The sequence below is a fragment of the Bos grunniens genome, chromosome 7, assembly GCF_055505025.1.
Source record: "Bos grunniens cultivar Pamir isolate PY7600 chromosome 7, Bosgru_T2T1.0, whole genome shotgun sequence".
NCBI classification, from domain to species: domain Eukaryota; kingdom Metazoa; phylum Chordata; class Mammalia; order Artiodactyla; family Bovidae; genus Bos; species Bos grunniens.
Window position 1 is genome coordinate 22,933,090 of NC_141171.1, and position 25,149 is coordinate 22,958,238.

At 36.4% G+C, this 25,149-nt stretch overlaps 1 protein-coding gene across 8 annotated transcripts in view; it reads left to right on the forward strand.

The window, feature by feature from the left end:
- Positions 1-25,149, forward strand: part of RAPGEF6 (Rap guanine nucleotide exchange factor 6) — a 227,258-nt gene that overhangs the window by 74,512 nt on the left and 127,597 nt on the right. For all 8 annotated transcript variants that reach the window (XM_086410436.1, XM_086410438.1, XM_086410439.1 and 5 more), the window contains one exon: positions 15,544-15,687. In XM_086410436.1, the coding sequence (XP_086266562.1) occupies positions 15,544-15,687 (144 nt within the window). Of the gene's footprint in view, positions 1-15,543; positions 15,688-25,149 lie in introns of those variants that run through there.

Below are 25,149 nucleotides of genomic sequence, written 5' to 3' on the forward strand. Positions count from 1 at the left end.
GAGAAAGTGGTAAAGCTAGAAAGACAGAAGAAAAAAAAAAAACACTTCTAAAGGAGCAATGGTAAAATACAGTAATTTTACCTTCATTAGTTACAGAATTTGAAGGTTTTCACGTAGATGCTAAGAAAATGTTTCATTAGTAGACCAGAACTCATTTTACTAAAAGAAAATTTTTCAGGCAGAAGAGGATCTCAGATGGAAGCACAGAGATGTGGTACAAAGGACAGTGGACAGAATAAATATACGGGTACATGTAAATGTGTGTTGGGCTTCCCTGGTAGCTCAGGGAGTGCAGAATCTGCCTGCAATGCAGAAGACCTGGGTTCAGTCCCTGGGTTGGGAAGATCCTGTGGGGAAGGAAATAGCAACCCACTCCAGTATTCTTGCCTGGAAAATCCCATGGACAGAGGAGCCTGGTGGGCTACAGTCCATGGGGTTGAAAAGAGTCAGGCACGACTGAATAACTAACACTTTTTGCTTTCAAATGTGTGTTGCCTGCAGGTGTGCTTTTTTTTTTTTTAATTGCATATTCCTAATATTTTTTTTTAATTGAAGGTTTGTAACAGCCCCACATCAAGCTGGTCCATTGGTGCCACTTTTTATTATTATATTTGTTTCAGTGATCAGTGATCTTTGATGTTACTGTTAGGCTTGTTTTGGGACATCATGAACCACAGCCATTAAGATGGTCGATAAATGTTGTGTTTTGACTGCTCTACCAAACTGACTGTTCCCCCACCTCTCTTCTTATGCCCAGGCTTCCCTCTTCCCTAAGACACAACAATATTGAAATTAGGTCAGTTAACAACCCCACTATAGCCTCTAAGTGCTCAAGTGAAAGGAACAGTTGTCCATCTCTCACATTAAATCAAAAGCTGGAAATGATTAAGCTTAGTGAGGAGGGCATGTTGAAATTAAGATAGGCTGAAAGCTAGGCTTCTTGTGCCAAACACTTAGCCAAGTTGTGATGGCAAAGGACAAGTTCTCAAAGGAAATGAAAAATCTTAACAGTGAACATACGAACAGTAAGAAAATGAAACTGCTTTATTGCTTATAAGGTGAAAGTTTTAGTGGCCTGTAGAGAATATCAGACCAACTATGACAGTCCCTTAAGCCAAAACATAATCTAGTGCAAGGTCCGAACTGTCTTTAATTCTGTGAATTCTTCTTTTAACTAAAAGGCTAAAAGAATTGAGAAAGCTACAGAAGATACGTTTGAAGCTAGCAGAGGTTGGTTCATGAAGTTTAGGGAAACAAATAGTTTGTATAGAGAACACTATATCAACAGTAGAATGCATCTGCTTTTCAAGTACACATGGAATATTTTTAAAAGTTGACCATAGGTGGAACATCAGGCTCAAAAAAGATTTTAAATTTTACAATTTATAGTTTTTGACCACCATGGAATTAATTTAAAAAACAATTACAAAAACAGAACTACAACAGAATACAACTTTTGAAATTTAGGAGTGTATGTTAAATCACTTGTCAAAAAAGAATCACTGTGAAAATGAGAAAATATTCTTAGCTGAATGAAGATGACATATCAAAACGTGGAATTCAGCTTACATCGTTCTTGCTGAGCAAGAAAGGTAGCATTTAAACCTTAATGCTATGAGGATTAAAGGTTGACAGTACATGAGCTTTCACATCATGAAATTAGAGAGCAGCAAACTATACCTATAACATAAATGAGAAGCAACGAAATAATAAAGATAAATATTAAAATCAATGACCTGTCAAGCAGACTTAAGAATCAGCAAGGTGTAAGTTGGTTCTCCAAAAAGAATAATAAAATTGATAAATCCCTATCAAAAGTAATGAAGAACAAAACATATTACATAACCAGTGTCAGGAGTAAAAAAGAATATAGTGCTGTGGATCTAATGAACTTAAAAAAAAAAAGTAATAGAGGATATTATTAATATTTTAAGCAAATAAGTTTGAAATTTTAGAGTCAAATTCCTCAAAGTACACAGCTTAACAAAACTGGCACACACCTTTACACAAATAGAAAATCTGCATAATCCAATATCTAGAAAGAAAATGAACCTGAAATTAAAGACCTTCTCATTTAGAAATTCAGACCCACATGGTTTCACTGATAAATTTTTTAAACATTTAAAGAAGAAATGACACATAAAGTCTAACAGAAAACAGAGAAAAATTGAATATGTTTCTTTAGCCCAGTTTAATTTCTTTTAATTGAAATATTGGTGACATATAACATTGTGTAAGAGCCCAGTTTAATTTTGAAAGCAAAACCTAGCAATATTACTCAAAAGGAGTATTACAGGTCATTTTTTTTAATGAAAGTATATTTTAAAATTTTCAAATATTAGAAAATCAAATCCTAGTGATACATATATCCATACATATCATGGCAAAGTTGAATTTATTTCCAGAGTTATGGGATTGATTTAGTATTTGAAAATCAGTGTGATTCATTATATTAATATCATTAGGGGAAAAAGTGAGATGATCATCTCTATAGATAGAAAAACAATCACTTGATAATACTCAAAGTTCATTCATGAGGACTTTTAAAACTTTTAGCAAGCTAGGAAAAGAGGGGAACGTTCACAACCTTATCAGAAGTATCCACACAAACCTACAGTAAACATTCAGAACCTTCTCCTGGCACTTGGGAACATGTTAGAGCTCCCCAATTCCAAATCCAATGTCTAAAAAACCTTACAGAGTGCATTTAGGCAAGAGGAAAAAGATTTTAAATGAAAATATAAAACTGTCACAAATGATGTGATTTGCATATAGAAAATCAAAAACTGCATGTGAACTCTAGGAATTAATAATCATTTCAGCAAGGTCTTTCAGTACTTGTTCATATACAGAAATCAATTCTATTTGTATTTATGAGTAATAAAATATTAGAAAAATAGAATTTAGTAAGCAAATCACTTACGTCAAAACATCCATATACATCAGAATAAATCTAACAAAAGTATAGGAGATCTCTATGCAGAAAACCATAAAAAAAATTTGGGCTCTTCCTTAGCACTAAGTCAATTGAAAGAATCCATTTTTATGATATAAATTATCTCCATATTGATATAAAATTCAGTGTAATCCCCATGAAAATCCTAGCAGATTGTCTTATGGAGATTAAGAAATTGACCTGACATAAAATTGGGTTGACCAAAAAGTTTGTCTGGGTTTTCCCATAATGTCTTACAGAGAAACTCGAACTTTTTGGCCAACCCAATGTTTATGTCAGGTAATAGTTTCTACAGTAACTGTATTTAATACTGAGCTTCCCAGGTGGCACTAGTGGTAAAGAACCTGCCTGCCAGTGCAGGAGATAAAAGAGACGCAGGTTCATTCTTTGGGTCTGGAAGATACCTTGGAGTGGGGCGTGGCAACCCACCCCAGTATTCTTGCCTGTAGAATCTCATGGACAGAGGAGCCTGGTGGGCTACAGTCCTTGGGGTCGTAGAGTCAGATACAACTGCAGTGACTATGCACGCATGCATGCATATATAATACTTTAGCATAAACCAAACAAATTTTCAAAAACTTTGCTTTTAAATACTCTCAAAAAATTCAACTTGAGTAAAAAATGAGATGCCACGTCCTCAAATGAGGAGGACCTTTATCATTCATAAAGGTATTTCTTTTCCTTAGATTATCTTGTAAATTTAATTAGAGTCCAGTGAAAATTACCATCAGAATGGTGGTTGTTTTGTGCCTAATATATTTGGAACAATAAAAAAGCAAGAGCTTGAACAAACCTGAGAAAGAGGAGCTCTTTTGTGGAACCTAGTAAGTTTTAACAATAGTTAAAATAATCCAGAAAAAAAAGGAAAAAAATGTACTCTTTAAAAAACCAAATGAATTTAATATATGTAAAATAGTTGGTTTAATTCTACCAGGAATTTTTATTTCTGGTGACTTTGTTGTTGTTCAGTTGCTCCGTTATGTCTGACTCTTCGCGACCCCATGGACTGCAGCATGCCAGGCTTCCCTGTTTTTCAGTAACTCCTGGAATTTGTTCACACATGTCCATTGAGTTGATGGTACCATCCAGCCCTTTCATCTTGTCATCCCCTTCTCATCCTGCCCTCAGTCTTTCCCAGCATCAGTCCTTGCCAATGGGTTGGCTCTTCATGTCCGGTGGCCAAAGCATTGGAGCTTCAGTTTCAGTCCTTCCAATGAATATTCAGTTTGATTTCCTTTAGGATTCACTAGTTTGATCTCCTTGCAGTCCAAGGGACTCTCAAGAGTCCTCTCCAACACCACAGTTCAAAAGCATCAATTCTTTAGCACTCAGCCTTCTTTATGGTCCAGTTCTCACATCTGTACATGACTACTGGAAAAACCATAGCTTCGCATCTATGAACCTTTATGGGCAAAGTGATGTCTCTGCTTTTTAGGATGCTGTCTAGGTTTGTTACAGTTTTTCTTCCGAGGAGCAAGCATCTTCTAATTTCATGGCTGCAGTCACCGTCTGCAGTGAGCACAAGAAAATAAAAGTCTGTCACTGTTTCCATTCATTCCCCATCAATTTGCCCTGAAGTGATGGGACCAGATGCTGTGATCTTAGTTTTTTGAATGTTGAGTTTTAAAGCCAGCTTTTTAACTCCTCTTTTACCTTTATCAAGAGGCTTTTTAGTTCCTCTTCACTTTCTGCCATAAGGGTGGTGTCATCTGCATATCTGAGGTTATTGATATTTCTCCTGGCAATCTTGATTCTAGCTTTGCTTCATCCAGCCTGTCATTTTGCATGATGTAGTCTGCTGACTTTAAAAAACACTATTTTGTCCATGTCTTTTTAATGGGGTATCCATGAGGAGAGAAGGAGTCAGTAGTTTAATTTTTAGTAGTAATGGCAGTATTATAGAAGTTTTTTATATGTGCCTGTAGAGACACATTACACATAATTATGTGTATGTCACATGTAATTATAATTAATATATACATAAATTTATAAATCATCTATACATACATCATTAGGAACCAAGATTATGTAGTATCAGGAAATTGATGGTAACATTAATATGGTTAAAGCTATTACATATGTAAAATATACATGTGTATAGTATGAAGAGAAATGATTTGTCATTAAGATAACATTTAATTGGATGTAATTAAATTTACAAGTTGTAATTAATATAATACAGTTAATTATATATATATATACACATATACATATATATATATATATAAAGATCTTTAAGAGTCATTTTTCCCCAATGACTAAGTAAAGCTATAGGGCAAAATTTGAATATATCATCATTTGTCTTAAAATTATTTCCCAGGTTGGTTCTCTTTATGAAAAAGTATGTTTCTTAGGGCTGTTCATTGAAAAAGCTTAGAAGTAGTTTTAGTAATTCTTTGTGGCTATAAGAGCAAGCCCAGATTATGGTCAGTAAATATTATTTCCCCACTAAAAGGATATAGTGAAAGTGAAAGTCACTCAGTCGTGTCCAACTTTGTGAGTCCACGGAATTCTCCAGGCCAGAATACTGGAGTGGATAGCCTTTCCCTTCTCCAGGGGATCTTCCCAAACCAGGGATCGAACCCAGGTCTCCCATATTGCAGGCGGATTCTTTACCAACTGAGCCACCAAGGAAATAATAGATTATATATCACATGTGGAGTAGGAGATGTATTAGGCTAGCAATTCATGTCAGAAAGCAAAGAGATATCAAAAAACTATTGAGAATTTGTCAGAAGTTTGTAACTTAAAAGGGATAGCTTGACTATCAAAAAATAGTGTTAAAATTTTTTAGCAGAACGTGTTAGTCACTCAGTGGTGTCTGACTCTGTGATTTCTTGGACTGTAGCCGGACATGCTCGTCTGTCCATATAATTCTCTAGGCAAGAATACTGGAATGGGTTGCCATGCCCTTCTCCAGGGGATCTTCCCAGTCCAGGGATCGAACCCGAGTCTCCTACTTTGCAGGCGGATTCTTTACTGTCTGAGCCACCAGGGCAGCTTTTAGCAAGAGGGGATATTGAAATTGATTAAAACCTTTTTTTCTGCATTTGTTACAGTGATCTGTGCCTTTTTCTCCTTTGATCTCTTAATATTATTATTAACAGATTTTTAGAATTTTAAACTACCCTTTGTTATTGTACCACTTAAAGGCTGTGGTGTAATTTAACAGATACAAACCCCATAACACAGATCATGAGTGTTAATGGTAACACTATTTTCAACATTGAGTAGTCTGTTTTTAGTGATAGGGAATGTGCTGTGCTTAGTTGTTAAGTTGTGTCCAACTCTATGATCCCATGGACTGCACTCTGCCAGGCTCCTCTGCCCATGGGATTTCCCAGGCAAGAATACTGAAGTGAATTGCCATTTCCGTCTCCAGGGGGTCTTGCCAACGGGGAGGTCAAATCTATATCTCCTGCATTGGCAAGCAGATTCTTTACCACTGAACCACCGGGAAAGCCCCTTACACACCCAGTAAAGGCTTGACCTGAGCTATTTGTTTTATTTTTTCTGTTCTTCTAGGCTTAACTTGATAACTGAGTTTAGGATTCTTGCATTCTTTATTTCATAGTGAGATGTTACCTTGTGATTTAATTTCTAGGACTCTCTTTTCATTTATGTATTCAGATTCTGAGGGCCTTGGGGCTTCAGAGGTGGCTTAGTGGTAAAGAATCTATCTGCTAATGCAGGAGACTTTGGTTTGATTCCTTGGTCGGGAAGATTTACTGGAGGAAAAAATGGCAACACACTGTAGTATTCTCGTCTGGAAAACCCCATGGACCAGAGGAGCCTGGCAAACTACAGTCCGTGGGTTGCATAGAGTCGGACTCGTCTTAGCAACTAAACAACAACAATTTCTGTGGGCCTTAGAACTTGAAGGCTGTTAACTCTTTTTCTGCATTTGGTGGAATATTTATTTTTTTAACCTGAAAAGATTCTTCCATTTACATCCATTGTGATTGCTAAAAAATCTAGAGCATTGGCTCTAGAGCACGTGGTCTTAGTTACCCCAGAGTGTGTGATCTTAATTCCTTAACCAGTGACTAAACCCACATTCCCTGTGCTTGAAGGTGGATTCTCAACCACTGAACCACCAGGGAAGTCCCTTTCATGGACATTTTAGAATAGCGTAGTAAATATAATCTCAGTTATTTTCTCTTTGGACATCATCTTCATTTTTCTTAATTTATCACCTTCTTAAACTTTGTTTAAATATGTTAAATATTTTCAGCTAATTCTCTGTATTTCTTAAGATTTTTTTTTTCTTCTTTTTCATCTCATTCTGACTTTGTACTCCATACTGCTATTTTTTAGCTCTGTTTTCCTAATTCACTAATTCTCTGTTTAGTTACTTCTTAAAAAATGTTGACTTAAAAAATGCACAATGTGAGGGTTTTGAGTTAAGTTTTATTTGGGCAAAATGAGGACTATAACCCAGGAGATAGCACCTCAGATAGCTCTGAGAAACTGCTCCAAAGAGGCAGGGAGGAAGGTCAGTATGTTTGTGATTTGGGTGAAGGGAGAATACGTGCAATCAAGCATGTGTTTTTGTGCAGAAGCTTTCTGCTAGTCGTGAGGAACAGACTGGCTCCTCTAGTCTGCTAGAGGAGTTAGTCTGAAGCTCCTCATGAAGGATGTTAGTGTTTTTCTGGATATGAGGTAGAAGAATTGGGCTCATAAAATTGGCTGCTATAAGTATCTGACTATCTAAAGACCTATTCTGCTTCATTTTTCTTTTTTACTTTCTCTCTCTCACTTTGGGTAATTTCTCTTGACTTGATTGCATCAGGTCTAGTGATCAAAGGCATTCTTCATCTTCAGTACCATGTTTTTGTTTCTGACACTTTCATTTTGCTCTAATACCTTTCTTATGTCTGCTCCGTCTGTCTAGTTATATTGTCCACATTTTCTGCTGAACCATTACCATATTAATTATGATCTGGGTCTGTCTTAATTTTCATCGATTGCTCTGTTGATTGCTTTGTCTCTTGGCAGTGGATTGAGTAGTTTTTTTAAAATTGTTTCTATTTTTATGTGAGTTGCTGCTGCTAAGTAGCTTTAGTCGTGTCCGACTCTGTGCGATCCCATAGACGGCAGCCCACCAGGCTCCCCCATCCCTGGGATTCTCCAGGCAAGAACACTGGAGTGGGTTGCCATTTCCTTCTCCAATGCATGAAAGTGAAAAGTGAAAGGGAAGTCGCTCAGTCGTGTCTGACTCTTAGTGACCCCATGGACTGCAGCCCATGAGGCTCCTCCATCCATGGGATTTTCCAGGCAAGAGTACTGGAGTGGGGTGCCATTGCCTTCTCCTTATGTGAGTTAGTGTTTTGTATTTGATACTAAATATTGTGTATTAGGGTAGTAAAGACAGAAGATAGCGTTTAGGCCTGGAGAGGAGCACACCTCTTCTGAAAGAATTGAGCTAGATCAGTAGTTTCAGTTTTCTCTGTTGTTACTTTTGTGTTCAGGGCTGAGACTGGTTTTTTGAAAAATTTTTCTGAGTGTTCCTGTTCCACCCTCACTTTTAGGCCTTCTCTGTGCTCTGTGTTTCAGACAGGATATATCTCCATGTTCTCATCCTTCTTTCTAATGTAGACGGCTATTTCTTGTTACTCGGTATTTGCTACCTGACGGTGGGGAGGGAGAGCACTTGGGGAGGATTTTTTTTTTTCTGGTCTTTATCTGTTTGGTTGCTATTTATAATCTCTGGCTCATTTTCAAGTTTTTGTTTGTTTAAAGTTGTTTTTTTCTTTATCATAGCTTTATATTTTCTGATACTTCCAATATATTGGAATTTTTGCAGATGTGATTCTGCTGCCTTTTCTGTCCATAGTTGTTCATCATGTCTCTTAGGTTTTGTTGTAGTTGAGGTTGTGTTTTTTTTTTCTTTCTGTTTTTAGTTTTGGGGTTTTCATGGAGGGCAGTTATTTGTGACTTCACATGGCTTGAACTTTTAGGTGTGGGGATTCTTTGAGGTTTGGGTTAAAGTTGCATTCTTACAAAGAGGTTTTAGATTTGTTTTTGTCTCTTGCATGTATGTACAAGTTTTCTTATACACTTAAAGTATAATGAATTAAAACTGTGGACCTGCGTTAAGGATGGCCTCTGTCTTGAATTTCCCCCACCCTCAGCAGGTCTTTTCTCAGTGCCAAGCAGTTTTTCTTCCTCTCTTCTTCAGGATAGACTTACACCTTGCATTGAGGATGTAGCTCTTTGAGATGAGTGAGTCTCTTGTGCATTCCCTGTCTTTGGTGGATTCTCTAACCATCCAAGTGGAAAGGCTTGCCTTTAAAGTTGAGAAATCATCTGGTAGATTGGGTCTGTGTTCCTAGCCTGCTTCCTGGTATTTTGCCTTCACTTCATTCTTTGCATTAGGATTCCTACTTTTGTGCCATTTCCGTATGTGTGTACGAGATTTCACTTTTTAAATCTAATCTCACATTTCAGTTGTATTCAGCGAGAGTTTAATCATTTATACATTGTTTGCTTTTTTCTTTTCATTTGGTACTTTCCCCCACATTTTTTGAGACTTAGAAACTCCTTTCCTAATTTTAATTTACTACTGTTTCTATCTTGAAAATCCTTTATCATTTAAATCACTTTTTGCTAGATAAATGGTAGATATTAAAAGATCTAAGAATCATTATACTGGACTTTCACCTAAATAATCTAGCATATCCTGTAGGATAGGATGGTATGGAGGCAGTAAACTTTTTAGTCACACTTACTTTTTGAATTGTTACTCATCCATTTGTGTGAAGTAAAAAGCTTTATGAGGCTCCATAGCATCTGTTAACAGAAAGAGTAGCTATGTTGTGAGCCTTAAAGAATATAATAGTTTCTGTTACTTGGCCTAGTGTAGTGATATAGTAAATAAGATGATTTTTTTAAAGAGGAAATTTAATCTCAAAGAGGTGACATGTATTTGCTGCCTGTACAAAATTCTGTAGTTTTGAATTAGATTGTCAACCCCTGTGTCTTCTGGATTTTACCTTTCAGAAAAATAATATTCAGTAAGTTATTCTGCCTGCCTGTGTATTTGTTGAGCATCTTACGCATACTTGAAAGGGCTTTAAATCTTTAGGGAGAAAGAAAGAATTTAATGCCCATTTTGGCAAACATTTTTAATAAGTGAGCAAAGATGAATATAAATATAATGCAGTTCTTATATTAGAGAACTTGTAGTGAGGTGGGCTTATCTAATAATTATGGTTAATATACTTAGTGCTGTAGAAGGGTGGTACCTTCTTGGGGCAGAGGTAGGGTTAGTTGAACTGGGTTATGAGGTATATATAGCTTGCCAAGATTTTAGCAGAGGAGGAGTGACTTTTAGGCAGAAATAATACAAATGAATGCAAAGGCCTGAAAGCAGTTCTATTTATGAGAACTCTGGGTAGGGTACAGTAGTAAAGCAGTCAAAGGAATGTCTCTTGTGGTTATTGAAGAGATGGCAATTGAGATGTTCTTACATGATGGTAGTATTTCAGCATATGAAGATAAAATGGATAGGATAACGGAAATTGAAATAGGTAAAGTTGCTTGGCAGAATGTAACTTATTTATGTATCAGTTCAGTTCAGTCGCTCAGTCATGCCTGACACTTTGTGACCCCATGGACTGTAGCATGCCAGGCCTCCCTCTCTGTCACCAACTCCTGGGATTTATTCAGATTCATGTCCCATCAAGTCGGTGATGCCATCCAACCATCTCATCCTCTGTTATCCCCTTCTCCTCCCACCTTTAATCGTTCCCAGCATCAGGGTCTTTTCAAATGAATCAGTTCTTCACATCAGGTGGCCAAAGTAGGGAACCATGAATAGTCAAAGTGGCTTGACTGCTACTTACTCCTGAACACTCACATTGGAAACAGAACAGTTTAGACATTGATTCTTCCTGAGAAATCATCAGGAAGTTTTGCATACCTCATTGGAGCTTTTATGTGAAAGGACTTTTTGTGGGGAGGAGGATGTGGGAGCAGTTTCTCCAGACTTCCTTGTGTAAGATAAAGTGCTAAAAATATTTCAGCAATGGAGCAAATATGGCTTGGGATATCAAATGTAATAGTTTAAAATTTATTTGGTATCCATTAGAGGTCCATTGTAGCATTTTGAACAGGGGACGACATACTGTTTTATCTAGGTGATTTACCTGACCGTGCCAGATGGAACTGGAGAAGATCATGACAGAAGCAGTAAGTTTAGGACTGAAGTGATTAAGGCTTGACTAAGGAATGGTGATGGTGGGAATGAAAAAAAAAGGCATCATGAAAGGGATTTCTAAAAAAACCATTTGACAGTTTTGAAGAAATGATTGAAGATAAGATTTGGAAGACAAGCAGAGGAGTTGGAAATGTTGAAATTTCATTCTTGGATGACTAGGAAATTTTTGATATCAGCAAGTGATACAACATTAGCAGGAGAAGTAATTGTGGGAAAAAGCTGAAATTGTTGTTTGTTATTTATTGAACGTGAGGTTAATTATAAGTCTACTTTAGAACATGTCAGTATACCTTTGCAAAAGTGATTTTTAAAAAATTATTATGTAATTTGTAATTTTTAGTAGATCGGCAGATAGTCTTTTTCTTTCCTTCCAGTTTTATTGAGGGATAATAATAAATATTTATTTTATTATCCTTCCAGTTTTATTTATTGTATATGTAAATTTATACATATACAACTGTGTAAGTTTAAGGCATGATGATTTGACTTACATCATGAAGTGATAAAGCACAATAAATTTAATGACTGACCATCATCTCATGTAGATAGAAAGTTAAGTAGAAAAAAATGTTTTTCTTGTAATGAGAACGCTTAGGATTTACTTTTAACAGCTTTCATATATAACACGTGTGTCACTGAGTTGTATACAATAGTGTTTATCGTGTTGACATCACATCCCTAGTACTTATTTGCCTTATAACTGGAAGTCCCTCCTTTTTTTTCTTTTTTTAAATCTATTTATTTTAATTGGAGGATAATTAAAATATTGTGATGGTTTTTGTCATACATCACAGTCGGACACAACTGAAGCAACTTAGCAGCAGCAGCAGCAGTATGAATCAACCATAGTTATACATGTGTCCCTTCCATTCTGAAGCCCCCTTCCACCTCCCCCTACCCTATCCCTCCAGGCTGTCACAGAGCACTTGCTTTGGGTGCCCTGCGTCATACATCAAACTCACACTGGCTATCTATTTTACATATGGTAGCATATATGTCTCAGTGCTATTCTCTCAAATCATCCCACCTCTCCTCCTCCCACCGAGTCTAAAGGTCTGTTCTCTATATCTGTGTTTCCTTTGCTACTGTGCATGTGGGATCACTGATACCATCTTTCTAGATTCCATATATATGCATTAATTTACAGTATTTGTCTTTCTCTTTCTGACTTGCTTCACTTTGTTTAATAGTCTCTAGATTCATCTGCCTCATTAAAACTGACTAAAATGTGTTCCTTTTTATAGCTTTTGAGTAATATTCCTTTTGCATTCTCATCCTTTTGACTAATACTCCATTTTGTATATGTATGACAACTTCCTTACCCATTCATCTGCTAGTAGACATCTAGGTTGCTTCCATGTCCTAGCTATTGTAAATAGTGCTGCAGTGAACATTGGGATACATGTGATGTGTCTTTTCCAATTCTGGTTTCCTCAGGGTACATGCCCAGTAGTGGGATTGCTGAATTGTGTGGTAGTTTTATTCCTAGTTTTTTTAAGGAAACTTCATACTGTTCTGCATAGTGGTTTTATCAGTTTGTGTTCCTACCAGCAGTGTAAGAGAGCTCCCTTTTCTCTGCAACCTCTCCAGCATTTATTGTTTGTAGACTTTTTGATAATAGCCATTCTGACCAGTGTGAGATGATTCCTCACTGTGGTTTTGATTTGCATTTCTCTAATAATAAGCGATGTTGAGCATTTTTTCATGTGTTTATTGGCCATCTGTATGTCATCTGTTTAGGTCTTTTGCCCACTTTTTTGATTGGCTTGTTTGTTTTTCTGATATTAAGCTGCATAAGCTGCTTGCATGTTTTGGAGATTAATTCTCTGCAGATGTTTCCATTGTTATTTTCTCCCATTCTGAGTGCCATCTTTTCACCTTGCTTATTGTTTCCTTTGTTGTGCAAAATCTGTTAAGCTTAATTAGGTCCCATTTGTTTGTATTTATTTCCATTACTCTGGGTTGTGAGTCATAGATGATCTTGCTGTAGTTTATATGAGAGAATGTTCTGCCTATATTTTCTTCTAAGAGTTTTATAGCTTCTAGTCTTACATTTAGGTCTTTAACCCATTTAGAGTTTATTTTGGTGTATGGTGTTAGAAAGTGTTCTAATTTCATTCTTTTACATGTAGTTCACCAGTTTGCCCACACCACTTGTTGAAGAAGCTGTCTTTTCTCCATTGTATATTTTTGCCTCTTTTGTCAAAGTTAAGGTGTCCATAGGTGCAAGGATTCATCTCCAGGCTTTCTGTTTTGTTCCATTGATCTATTTTTCTATTTTGTGCCAGTACCATACTGTTTTGTTGACTGTAGCTTTGTAATATAGTCTGAATTTGGGAAGGTTGATTCCTCCAGTTCCATTCTTCTCCCCTTAGCCCACATCTCTGGGAACCACAAATCTGATCTCTTTTACTGTGAGTTTGTTTGTTTTTGAAGTAAAATCAACCCAGAACACTTAGGTTGAACTAACATAAGTGTTAGGTTAGTTCCTCTTACCCAAAGTAGTGATTTGGTATTTCTATACATTTCAAAATAATCACCACAATAAGTCCTATTACCATCTGTCACCATACAATGTTCTTACATATTTATTGACTATATTCTTCACCCTGTGCATTTCATATCCATGAGTCATTTATTTTACAGCTGGATGTTTGTACCTGTTAATATCCCTCAGCTATTTCTATCCTTCCCATCCTCCCCTCCCTTGGCAATATAGTCTTGTATCAGTGGCATAAGTTTTGGAAACAGGCTTGTATTCTAGATCACCTTTAATAAGTCAGTGTTACGAGACCTGGAAGTCACTGATCATTTTGGATTTTCCCTTGTTCTTTAAATTGGAAATAGTAAATTGCCTTTAAATTGGAAATAGTAATACCTGAGTACGTCAAGGCTGTATATTGTCACCCTGCATATTTAACTTATGCAGAGTACATCATGAGAAATGCTGGGCTGGAAGAAGCACAAGCTGGAATCAAGATTTCCAGGAGAAATATCAGTAACCTCAGATATGCAGATGACACCACCTTTACGGCAGAAAGTGAAGAGGAACTAAAAAGCCTCTTGATGAAAGTGAAAGAGGAGAGTGAAAAAGTTGGCTTCAAGCTAAACATTCAGAAAACGAAGATCATGGCATCTAGTCCCATTACTTCATAGATGAGGAAATAGATGGGGAAACAGTGTCAGACTTTATTTTTTTGGGCTCCAAAATCACTGCGGATGGTGATTGCAGCCATGAAATTAAAAGACGCTTACTCCTTGGAAGGAAAGTTATGACCAACCTAGATAGCATATTAAAAAGCAGAGACATTACTTTGCCAACAAAGGTCCATCTAGTCAAGGCTGTGGTTTTTCCAGTGGTCATATATGGATGTGAGAGTTGGACTGTGAAGAAAGCTGAGTGCCGAAGAATTGATGCTTTTGAACTGTGGTGTTGGAGAAGACTCTTGAGAGTTCCTTGGACTGCAAGGAGATCCAACCAGTCCATCCTAAAGGAGATCAGTCCTGGGTGTTCATTGGAAGGATTGATGCTGAAGCTGAAACTCCAGTACTTTGGCCACCTCATGCAAAGAGTTGACTCATTGGAAAAGACCCTGATGCTGGGAGGGATTGGGGGCAGGAGGAGAAGGGGACGACAGAGGATGAGATGGCTGGATGGCATCACGGACTTGATGGACATGAGTTTGGGTCAACTCTGGGAGATGGTGATGGACAGGGAGGCCTGGCGTGCTGTGATTCATGAGGTTGCAAAGAGTCGGACACAACTGAGCAACTGAACTGAACTGAATACCTGATTACAAGGCTGCTGTGTAAACTGTATAGTATAATGTATATGCATGCTGGCCTAAAGCCCTCAGTAAATGTTAGTTTTCCCTTCCTCCTTAGAAGATGCCAGCCTTAGTTACTCTTGACTATTTTCACACATTAAGGTGGACATCAAAGAATAACACATAAAGCATTTTTGTTTCATTGTTTAGCATTTCACTGAAGGCATAACCATGATTGTTTGCTAAATATGTGTATAACCAGGCAGTTTGTAATTAGACTAACTTAGATGTTGTGATTATTGGATGTGTAGGTGTAGTTAACAGCCTTCATTTCTGGTAAGTGACTTCACTTAGGAGGATGTATGCTCATGTAAGCAAGAGAGACTATTTCCTGGGAGGAAACTGTGGTCTCTAGATCTTTATAATGTCACCTTTAATCTTTTTGTACTCATGAGCATTGTCCTGTACAGACTATTTTCTTGAGGCAGTTTCTTGCTTGAAGTAAATGAAGTCTCCTTATGAGCCTGTTTAAACTCCACAGACTGTCAGTAATATGGAAAAATTGGATGTTTAATCAGGAATCTGAACATGTGTTTCAGGTAGAGAATTCCAAAGATAATGAAGATAATATTCTACAAAGAGAAATTCCTGCCAGACAGTCTCGAAGAAGATTTCGGAAAATTAATTGTAAAGGAGAACGCCAGACTATTACTGATGATGTGGATATTAACAGCTATCTTTCTGTGAGTATATTTAGGAATATTTCATTGATATTCGTTAATGTTCATATACAGTATGAACATACATATTTTTGGTAATATCAGCATATATTTTTGGTAATATCAACACTTGGGGCTCTACAGATAAAAGTTTGGGGCACATAAAAGATATCTATATAATTTTTAAAAATGTTTCTGTTGTGTTGGCTTTGATAGAAATACTCTTACCAGTTGGGTATTTGTTTTTGTTTAAATGGTGTAAAAGAATTTCTTTAATGTATCTTTTTAGACGTGCTTGTGGATTTTCTTACCTTTCTGTTGCTTGAATGGTGTGCCCTGAGTGTATGTGTGCCCGGAGAACTCAGAAAATAGACTCATTTGGGAGCTTTTTTTCTTTTATACACTAAGGCATACAAAAGAAATAAAATGTCAGTTCTCCCCTTCATGTGTGGGACAGTTATGCTACTGTATGCTCATGCAGAAATACGTGCAAGTGTTAAAGGTATGTTTTCACAGACAAATACTGAAAGATGATGAAATAAACAAGTTCCATAAAACCAGAAAATCTTTTTAAGTCTTTAATATTGTAATGATAGATGCTGCTTTTCAGATTGAAAAATATTGGGTTGGCCAAAAAGTTTTTTCAGGATTTCCCATATGATCTTACGGGAAAAACTTGAACAGACTTTTTGACTGACCCAATAGTTGAATCAAGGAATAAGGATAATTTAAGAAAGAATAAATCCAGGTGTGTTTTATAAGTTTTCAAAGGAAACTTGATCCCCCAAAATATAAAAACAGCCTAGAGATTTAGGGTATCAAAATTCCCAAGGGTATATGTTCTTTTGGTTGTCAGAAATTCATTCCATTTTAGGAATAAGGAGGATTATTTAAGGAGTTGTTTGTGTTAGAGTGTTAAATTTGAGCAGCTGTAAGGATTTAGGCATTATTTGCCTAATTTCTTTGATTGAGCACATTCTGACAACAAGCCATAACATATGAAGTAGTCCTCAAATTTTTTATTACATAAAGTTCATTTCCTGTTTTTATTAATGATTTTTTCATTTTGTTTTTTGGCTGTACCATTTAGTTTGCAGATCAGGGATTGAACTGGGGACCATGGCAGTGAAAGTGTTGAGTCTTAACCACTGGACTGCCAGGGAATTCCCACTTTTTATATAGTAACTTTCCCTGTCACTAATTAATTTTAGCTAATTCAAGTTTTAATTAAGTTTGGACTTAATACACAAATGATTCTTGTCTATTTTTGAAAAATTAAAAGTTGATTAGTCCCATCACTCACTTATGGAACTACTAATGACATTTTGTACATTCTTGGATAGAACTTTCTGGGTCTTTTGTGGTTCCATATGAATTTTAGGATTTTTCCCCTAATTCTATGAAGAATTTCCTATGTATTTTGGTAGAGATTGCATTAGATCTATAGATTGCTTTGGATAGTGTGGCTATTTTAACAATATTAATTCTTCCAGTCTAAGAGCATGAGCTATCTTTCCACTTCTTTGCATCATCTTCATTTTCCTTTATCAGTGTTTTATAGTTATCAGTGTATAGGTCATTTACTTCTTGGTTAAATTTATTCTTAGGTTTTTTGCTTTTTTAACAATTTTAAACAGGATTTTTTTTCCTGTTTCTTTGATATTTCATTGCTAGTGTAAAGAAATGAAACCATTAATCTTGTATACTACCACCTTGCCAGATATATTTATTGGTTCTAAAAGGGTTTGTGTGTGGAAAATTTAGGGCTCTTTATAGAAAGTATCATGTCATCTGAAAATAGTAACAGTTTTACCTCTTCCCTTCCAGTTTGGATACCTTTTATTTTTTTCCTTGTCTTATTTCTATGTCTGGGACTTCCAATAGTGTATTGTCCAGAAGTGGTGAGTGGGCATCCTCATATTATTCCTGAATTTAGTGGGAAGATTTTCAGCTTTCCACTGTTGAGTGTGATGGAGTTGTCATAAATGACTCTTGTTATGTTGAGCTATGTTCTCTCTCTACCCTTTTTGGTGAGAGTTTTTGCATGAAAGAATGTTGAATTTTGTCAAATGCTTTTTTTTTCCCATCATTTTTTTTTTCCTCTCCTTTCGTTTAGTGTGGTATATCACAGTGATTGATTCATGTATGTTGAACCATCCTTGAAACCCTGAAATGAATCCAGCTACATCTTTCTATATGATCCTTTTTATATATTTTTGGATTTGATTTGCTAATATTTTTTTAGGGTTTTAACATCTGTATTCATCAAAGATATTGGCCTGTAATTTTCTTTTCTTGTAGTATATTTGGCTGGTTTTGATAGCAGTGTGATTGTGGCTTACTACAGTGAATTTGGCAGTGTTCCTCCTATTTTGAAATAGTTAGATAAGGATGGGTATAAGTTTTAATAGCAAAAATCTTAATCAGTATTGATACAGTAGATAATTGGTTTTATGACTACCATGCTGCTGCTACTGCTAAGTTGCTTCAGTCGTGTCTGACTCTGTGCAGCCCCATAGACGGCAGCCCACCAGGCTCCCCCGTCCATAGGATCTTTGTTTCTTTTGTGGGTATTATCAGCAGTTCAGAGAGATCAGGAGGAATAATTTTTTTAAAAAAATATTTAATTTATTTATTTGACTACACCAGGTCTTAGTTGAGGCACATGCATGTTCAGTCTTAACTTGAGGCTTGTGGGGTCCCCAACCAGGGATTGAACTTGGGCCCCTTGCATTGGGAGCATGGAGTTTTTAGCCACTGGACCACCATGTAAGTCCCAGAATCATTATACAAGATAGCGGTGGAAATTTGACAGTTTCTTTTTGCACTTGCGAACCATCACTTTTTCTTGCTAGAGTGCTGAAGGTCAAAAATTCTTAAAGGTGTATGGAATATTTTGTTCCGGTAGTTTTCTTAAGTATCATTAATCCAAACCTGTACATCACATTTTATGAGCATTAAAAATTTTGCATGTGTTTGAAAGATACTTTCTAAATGAATGCCTAGAATGATTGAAAAAAATTATTTATTCTTATGAAATATTTTCAGGCTGTTCATGTACATTGCTTTGTATAAAGATGAGAAGCACACTCTAAACTTGAAAAGTTTTTTCTTTTTTAATGTTAAAAGAGCACTTCTATAACAGTAGTAACATCATTTAAACTACTTTGGGTATTTCTCTCAGAGCTCACAACACATTTAAATATCTTCAAATATTCTCAGTGATTTCAGAACTTTAATCTTTGGGGAGGATGTACTTGGTATTTGAAAATAGCATAGCGGTGATTGGGAGCAATATTCAGTGAATAGGATGAGTAATTAAGACAAGTGAAAATAGTCTTTTATTTAGATGAGCCATCTCTCTGAATTCTTCTTTCATTTACTATGCGATTGGGGCATTTTATCTGAACTGTTAATGCTTTGGTTGCTTTACCTCTAAAAATGAGGATGATGATATTGAGTTTGCTTGTCTTGCATGATGGTGCTGATAGAACATATGTGCACACTCAAGGTTTAATCAGTTAATGATATCTCTAGGTTCTTCCTCTCAGATGTTTTGTGCCCTTACCTCAGTTTCCCCATGTCATTGTCTTAGTGTTCACTGTCATTCTTTTTAGAAATGTTGTAGCATCTCCCAGCAACACCCCCCCGACCAACCTTTATTGTAAAAGCAATAATTTTTCATTTTTAGAAGTTGAGAATTTTTTTAATTGAAAAGTATTATATAATTTCTGCATTTAAAAATATCGCTTAATCATTTTATTTCAAGTTCTGTTTTTCTCTTCTCTCTGGTGTGTACTCCTAGCCCTATTCTTTATGTACTCTACTATCCCCTGCTACCAAATAATTCATTCATTTTACTTTTATCAGTCCTAAAAGAATCTTTTAACAGTGTTATTTCTTTTAAACTCTTAAGTCTTTTTATGGCCTACTACCACCTATTAGAAAGTCTAATGATCTAGAACATTTATCTGGTATGTAGTCTAAACTAGTTCTGTATAATAGAACTTTCTGCAATGATGCAAATGTTTTATATCTGTGGTTTCCAAACTGATAGTAACCAGCCACATGTGGCTTTTGAGCATTTAAAATGTGGCTGGTATGACTGAGGATTTTAATTTAAAATTAAAATTTTTAATTTAAATAATTTATATCATCTCATGGGAGGAATCCATGATTTTTTCTTGGTAGGATTAGGTATACATATCTACATTGCTGTAGTAGCCCATGTATATACCTGTTACCATTTATTAGACTACATTGTACTTTTTTTTTTATTCAAGTGTCTGTTTCTCCCATCAGAGTGTACATGCTTTGAAAATGTGAACCATCATGCTTACATTCTTCAGAGCATATTGCCTGTTAAAGAAAATAGAGTGCCTGTTTTTATAAGATTGTTGAGGTTTCTTGTGTAACTTTGGGCAAGTTGTGTATCCTTCTTAGTGATTTTTTATGTATAAGAGGCTCTGCTCAGTGTCTCATGCATTGAAAAACATGCAGTAATGTCAACAATTCCTGTTTCTGTTACTATTATTTAAAATACTCAAAAAAAATCTTTGTTCCTGTTACTAACAAATTAATTTTATTATTTATTGATTCCTGGCTATAAAACATGTTTACCAAAATATGTATAAATGAAAGGATAACTGAAAAATGTAAGATAAAATATCAAAGGGAGAAAAAAGGTAGGAAATATAAAATCAGGCAGGCAGCAATCAGCCAGCTATGCTTTTCACAATTTTCTTGTAGCCTGTACTTGCTATGGTTCACTTTAAATAATATATTTTTTCAACCCTACAAAATAGAGTGCTTATATAAATGTATATGAAAGTCACTGAATTAATTGCCTTACTACATATAATAATAAATGACTAGAAGCCAATTAAATGATGACAAAGGATGTCTGCCGGAAACTGATGACTGGTTTTGGAATTATTAACTTTAAGACCCTTTTTCTTTTAGTAATTAAGGTCAGTAGTTTAGCTCAGGTGTCTTAAAATGTAGTTTGCAAAATGGGACACGGGAAGAAAATAGAATTTATGTGTACTGTAATCCTCTTAAGTTTTTGTGGATTTTTTTCCTGTTTACAGTGAACACAAAGCATTTTTGCTAATACTACATGTATTAATACATGTATAAATTCACATATATTAATTTATAAATACATTTATTAACCATGTTTTTACGTGTATTAATTTATAAATAGATTATATATTTTAGAATATGTGTGTTAATTATGTGTTAATAAATAAATTATATATTGGTAATGACGAAGAATTGATGCTTTTGAACTGTGGTGTTGGAGAAGACTCTTGAGAGTCCCTTGGACTGCAAGGAGATCCAACCAGTCCATTCTAAAGGAGATCAGCCCTGGGTGTTCTTTGGAAGGACTGATGCTAAAGCTGAAACTCCAATACTTTGGCCACCTCATGTGAAGAGTTGACTCATTGGAAAAGACTCTGATGTTGGGAGGGATTGGGGGCAGGAGGAGAAGGGGACGACAGAGGATGAGATGGCTGGATGGCATTACCAACTCGATGGACGTGAGTCTGAGTGAACTCCAGGAGTTGGTGATGGACAGGGAGGTCTGGCATGCTGTGATTCATGGGGTCACAAAGAGTTGGACATGAGTGAGCAACTGAACTGAATACATGTATTAATTTATAAATAAGTTATATATCTTAGAAATATAGCTCAGAAATATTTTATTTTTAAAGTACTGAGATTAATTGATATCTAAATCCCTTTCTCATCTGCCCCCAGCCTACCTTTACAGCCTTCTGGCCCCATTATTTTGTAGATTGTTCCCTCCTTTGGGTCTTCTCTCACCCTGGAAATTTCTTACACTCTTCTTTAGTTAATGTAATTCTGTCCTTTGATGACTCAGTTTGAATCTTAGCATGCTATTTGCTCCTTTTATCCAGAATGGTCTCTACCATGTCCTCCAGATAAAGTCCTGCTCAGCTCCTACAACTCCAGTCATCCATGAACTCTTTAGAGAAGCCTTCTCTAACACTTCCATGTTCCTAGACTGTGCTGCTTCTGATTGAAGTAGAACCCATAAGATGATATACATACTTACATGCATTTGCTCATAATTATGTTCTCTTCTGAAGATAGTGAAAAGTAGTGAAAGTCACTCAGTATTGTCCTACTCTTTGCAACCCCATGGGCTATAGCCTGCCAGCCTCCTCTGTTAATGGAATTCTCCAGGCAAGAATATTGGAGTGGGTAGCCGTTCCCTTCTCCAGCAGATCTTCCCAACCCAGGGATCGAACCCAGGTCACCTCCATTGCAGGCAGATTCTTTACCATCTGAGCCACCACAACTTACTTAAGAATTTCTTTATGTGTTTTTTATAGGAAGTTGACTACTGTATTTTAAATAACGTACAATGGTGAACATTTTTCATAGGTAATGAGTTAAATTTTTAATTGTTGTTCAGTCACTAAGTCATGTCCAGCTCTTTGAGACCCCATGGACTGCAGCACACCAGGCTTCCCTTTCCTTCATTGTGTCTTGGAGTTTGCTCAAATTCATGTGCATTGAGTCAGTGATGCTGTCTAGCCATCACATCCTCTGCTGTTTTGCTCACCCTCCTTTACATGTTTTCTTCCATCCCATTCATTGGTTTAGCATAGTATGGCAGTTGGTAAGCATGGTGTGATACTCTAGAATCTACTGTTTCATTTTAGGCTCACAAATTACTAATGCATCAAGTGTTTCTTTCTCGTTTGCTGCTTATGTAATTGTGCCTTATATTCCTTGCTCTCCTGCAGTGCTCCATGTTTTGTTTGGATTTATAGTGTACAGAGAGAGATTTAAGACATTTTTCAGTGCTCCTGAACAAGGGTTCGAGTGTGATTGCTGAGATCACCTCATGGAATGAGTCTTAGTCTGTTTAGGTGGCTATAACACGGTAGCAGACTGAGTGACAAAAAATGACAGAACTTTATTTCTCACAGTTACAAAGGTTAAGAAGACTGAGATCATGGTACTAGCAGCCATCATGTTCAGGTTCTGGTAAAGGCCCTCTTCTGCTTACCTCTTGCTTTCTGCTCACGTGGTGGAAAGAGCTAGGGAGCTTTGTGGAGCCTCCTTTCTAAGGGCATAACCCATGTCAGAGGGCTCCTTCCTTATAATCTGATCACCTTCTATAGACCCCACCTCCTTATACCATCATCTTGAGAATTAGAATTTCAATATGTGAATTATGCAGGAACACAGACCTTCATAGCGGCATCTCAATATTTGTCTCAGGACCACCTGTTTGGACTTTCAAATAAATCACATCCTTGAAATGGGCAGGTTTGTAAGAGCCAGATCCCTCAGTTTAATATGATATAATAGACGTTAAACTAGGAATCAGATGATATGAATTCCTTTTCTATTTCAAGTGCTAATTTTCAATGTTTTTAAGACCCTCAGTCCCTGCATCGTGTATAGGAATTGAACTAGCTACCAAGTCCCTTTTAACTGTGGACTGCCAACCCCTTTCTGTGTCCACGTGGTAGAGCAGAGCTAGGAAGCTCCCTAAGGCATTTTTTTATACAGGCACTAATCCCAGCTCCAGCTTCCCCAGTGGCTCAGTGGTAAGGAATCTGCCTGCAGTATAGGAGCTGCAGGAGACACAGGTTCGATCCCCTGGGTCTGGAAGATCCCCTGAAGTAGGGCCTGGCAACCCACTCCAGTATTCTTGCCTGGAGAATCCTATGGACAGAGGAGCCTGGTGGGTTACAGTCCAAGGAGTCACAAAGAGTTGGACATGGCTGAAGTGACTTAGCACTTATATGCAATCCTAGTTCCAGATCTCTCATGGCCTAATCACTTCCCAAAGGCCTCACCTCCTAACGCCATGATTTTGGAGATTAGATTTTTAACATTGGAATTTGCAGAAGGAGGTAGGGGGTCGGGGAGAGGGGTGGGAGTGAGATGCAGGCCTTTAGACCGTAGCAGAACACCAGTGAACAACTAGTTTAATCATTTATTCAAGTCAAAATGGAGGAAGTATATACACTCTTGTTGCATATATTATTATAATTTCAAGTTTGATCTGCTAAAGTCATAGTCACTGATTGATAAAGAAACTGTCCAACAGTATGAACTTTATTTGTACACTTGATGGATCCTGACTGTTCGTAATTAAATAATTTGTATTTGGTAAATACTTGTAGAATGAAAGGATAAGTGAGTAAACAATCTTCTGTCACTTCTGAAGTAAAGAAGATTGTAAATCTGGAGCCTTTGCCAGTCTGACTTGTGTATAAACAGTGAGTGTTGACCAGGTTACTACTGAGAAATTTGGAGTTCAACCTCTGAGAATCTGCAGCTTTTCAGTATTGCTTTTCACCCTATTTGCAAGCCAAAGTGCTCTGGACAGATAAGTTCTTTATGGTGCTTTATACCTTAAAAACAGAGCAGGATTTTTCTCTTTTTATTCATGGGCATCTAGCATCTCCTAGGAGAATTTTTCTCAGTTGGCTTCTGCGAAACAATGTAGAATTCTCAATAGAAGGTTCTTGTACCTAGTTACAGGGTCATGAATTCACACGTGGACAGAGAAAAAGCAAAGGGGTGTTATTGTAATCAAACTAAGTAGGACAAATGCTTGCCTAAATCAGATTTTAAAAATTTGTGTGTCACAGGGGGAAAAAAGTTTCTTGTAGTAATGTCAAAAAATATAGAAGAATATTAAGAAGGAAATAAGTTTACTGTAATCCTCAAAACCAGAGATAGCAAATGTGGCTAATGATTTTTAAATGCATGTTTCTTGATTAAATCATTGATATCTTTTGGACTAATATAGATAATGCTGAATATTTAGTTATCCTGCCTTTCTACTTCTCAAGGAATTAAATTTTTCCCTGAATATTATTTTTAATATTAATATTACAACAGTATTCTCATGCAGTTTCATTTTCCTCCTACTACAACTTGTATGAATATATCTGTGACTGATTTTTTTTCCCCTTAGGATTGATTCACAGTGTATGAAAGTTATTTTTCATATGGGTATGAAAGGCTTTACATAAATATTGCTAACTTCTAATTAGTAGTTTTTTAAAAAATTTCTGTCATTCACCCTGTATGAGCTTCAGGAGCCTTGGAACGAGGGCAGGGTCATGCCCCTCTGGTTTTCTGAGACAGTTCTCTCTTTTGTTGAGGTGACACTGATTCCTGTGGATCTGCCCAGGCAACCAGAATCGGAAAGATATTTATCATACGTGAAACACTTTACAGAAAGCTCTTTGGAAGATTGTTTGAAGCAACTCTGATACTAATACATGTACACCAATGGCCTAAGATAATGATTTTTTAGAGCATTCCAAGGGAAATAACTACTCAGACATTGCAAATAGATTAATAATGCTGACTGTTACTGCCTTTTAATTTGATTTATTATCTATTCAGTAACTGTACTGTTTAGCATTTAGCTTTTGTAATATCAGTAAATGCAATATTTTAAAATTACAGAAGTGATAACAA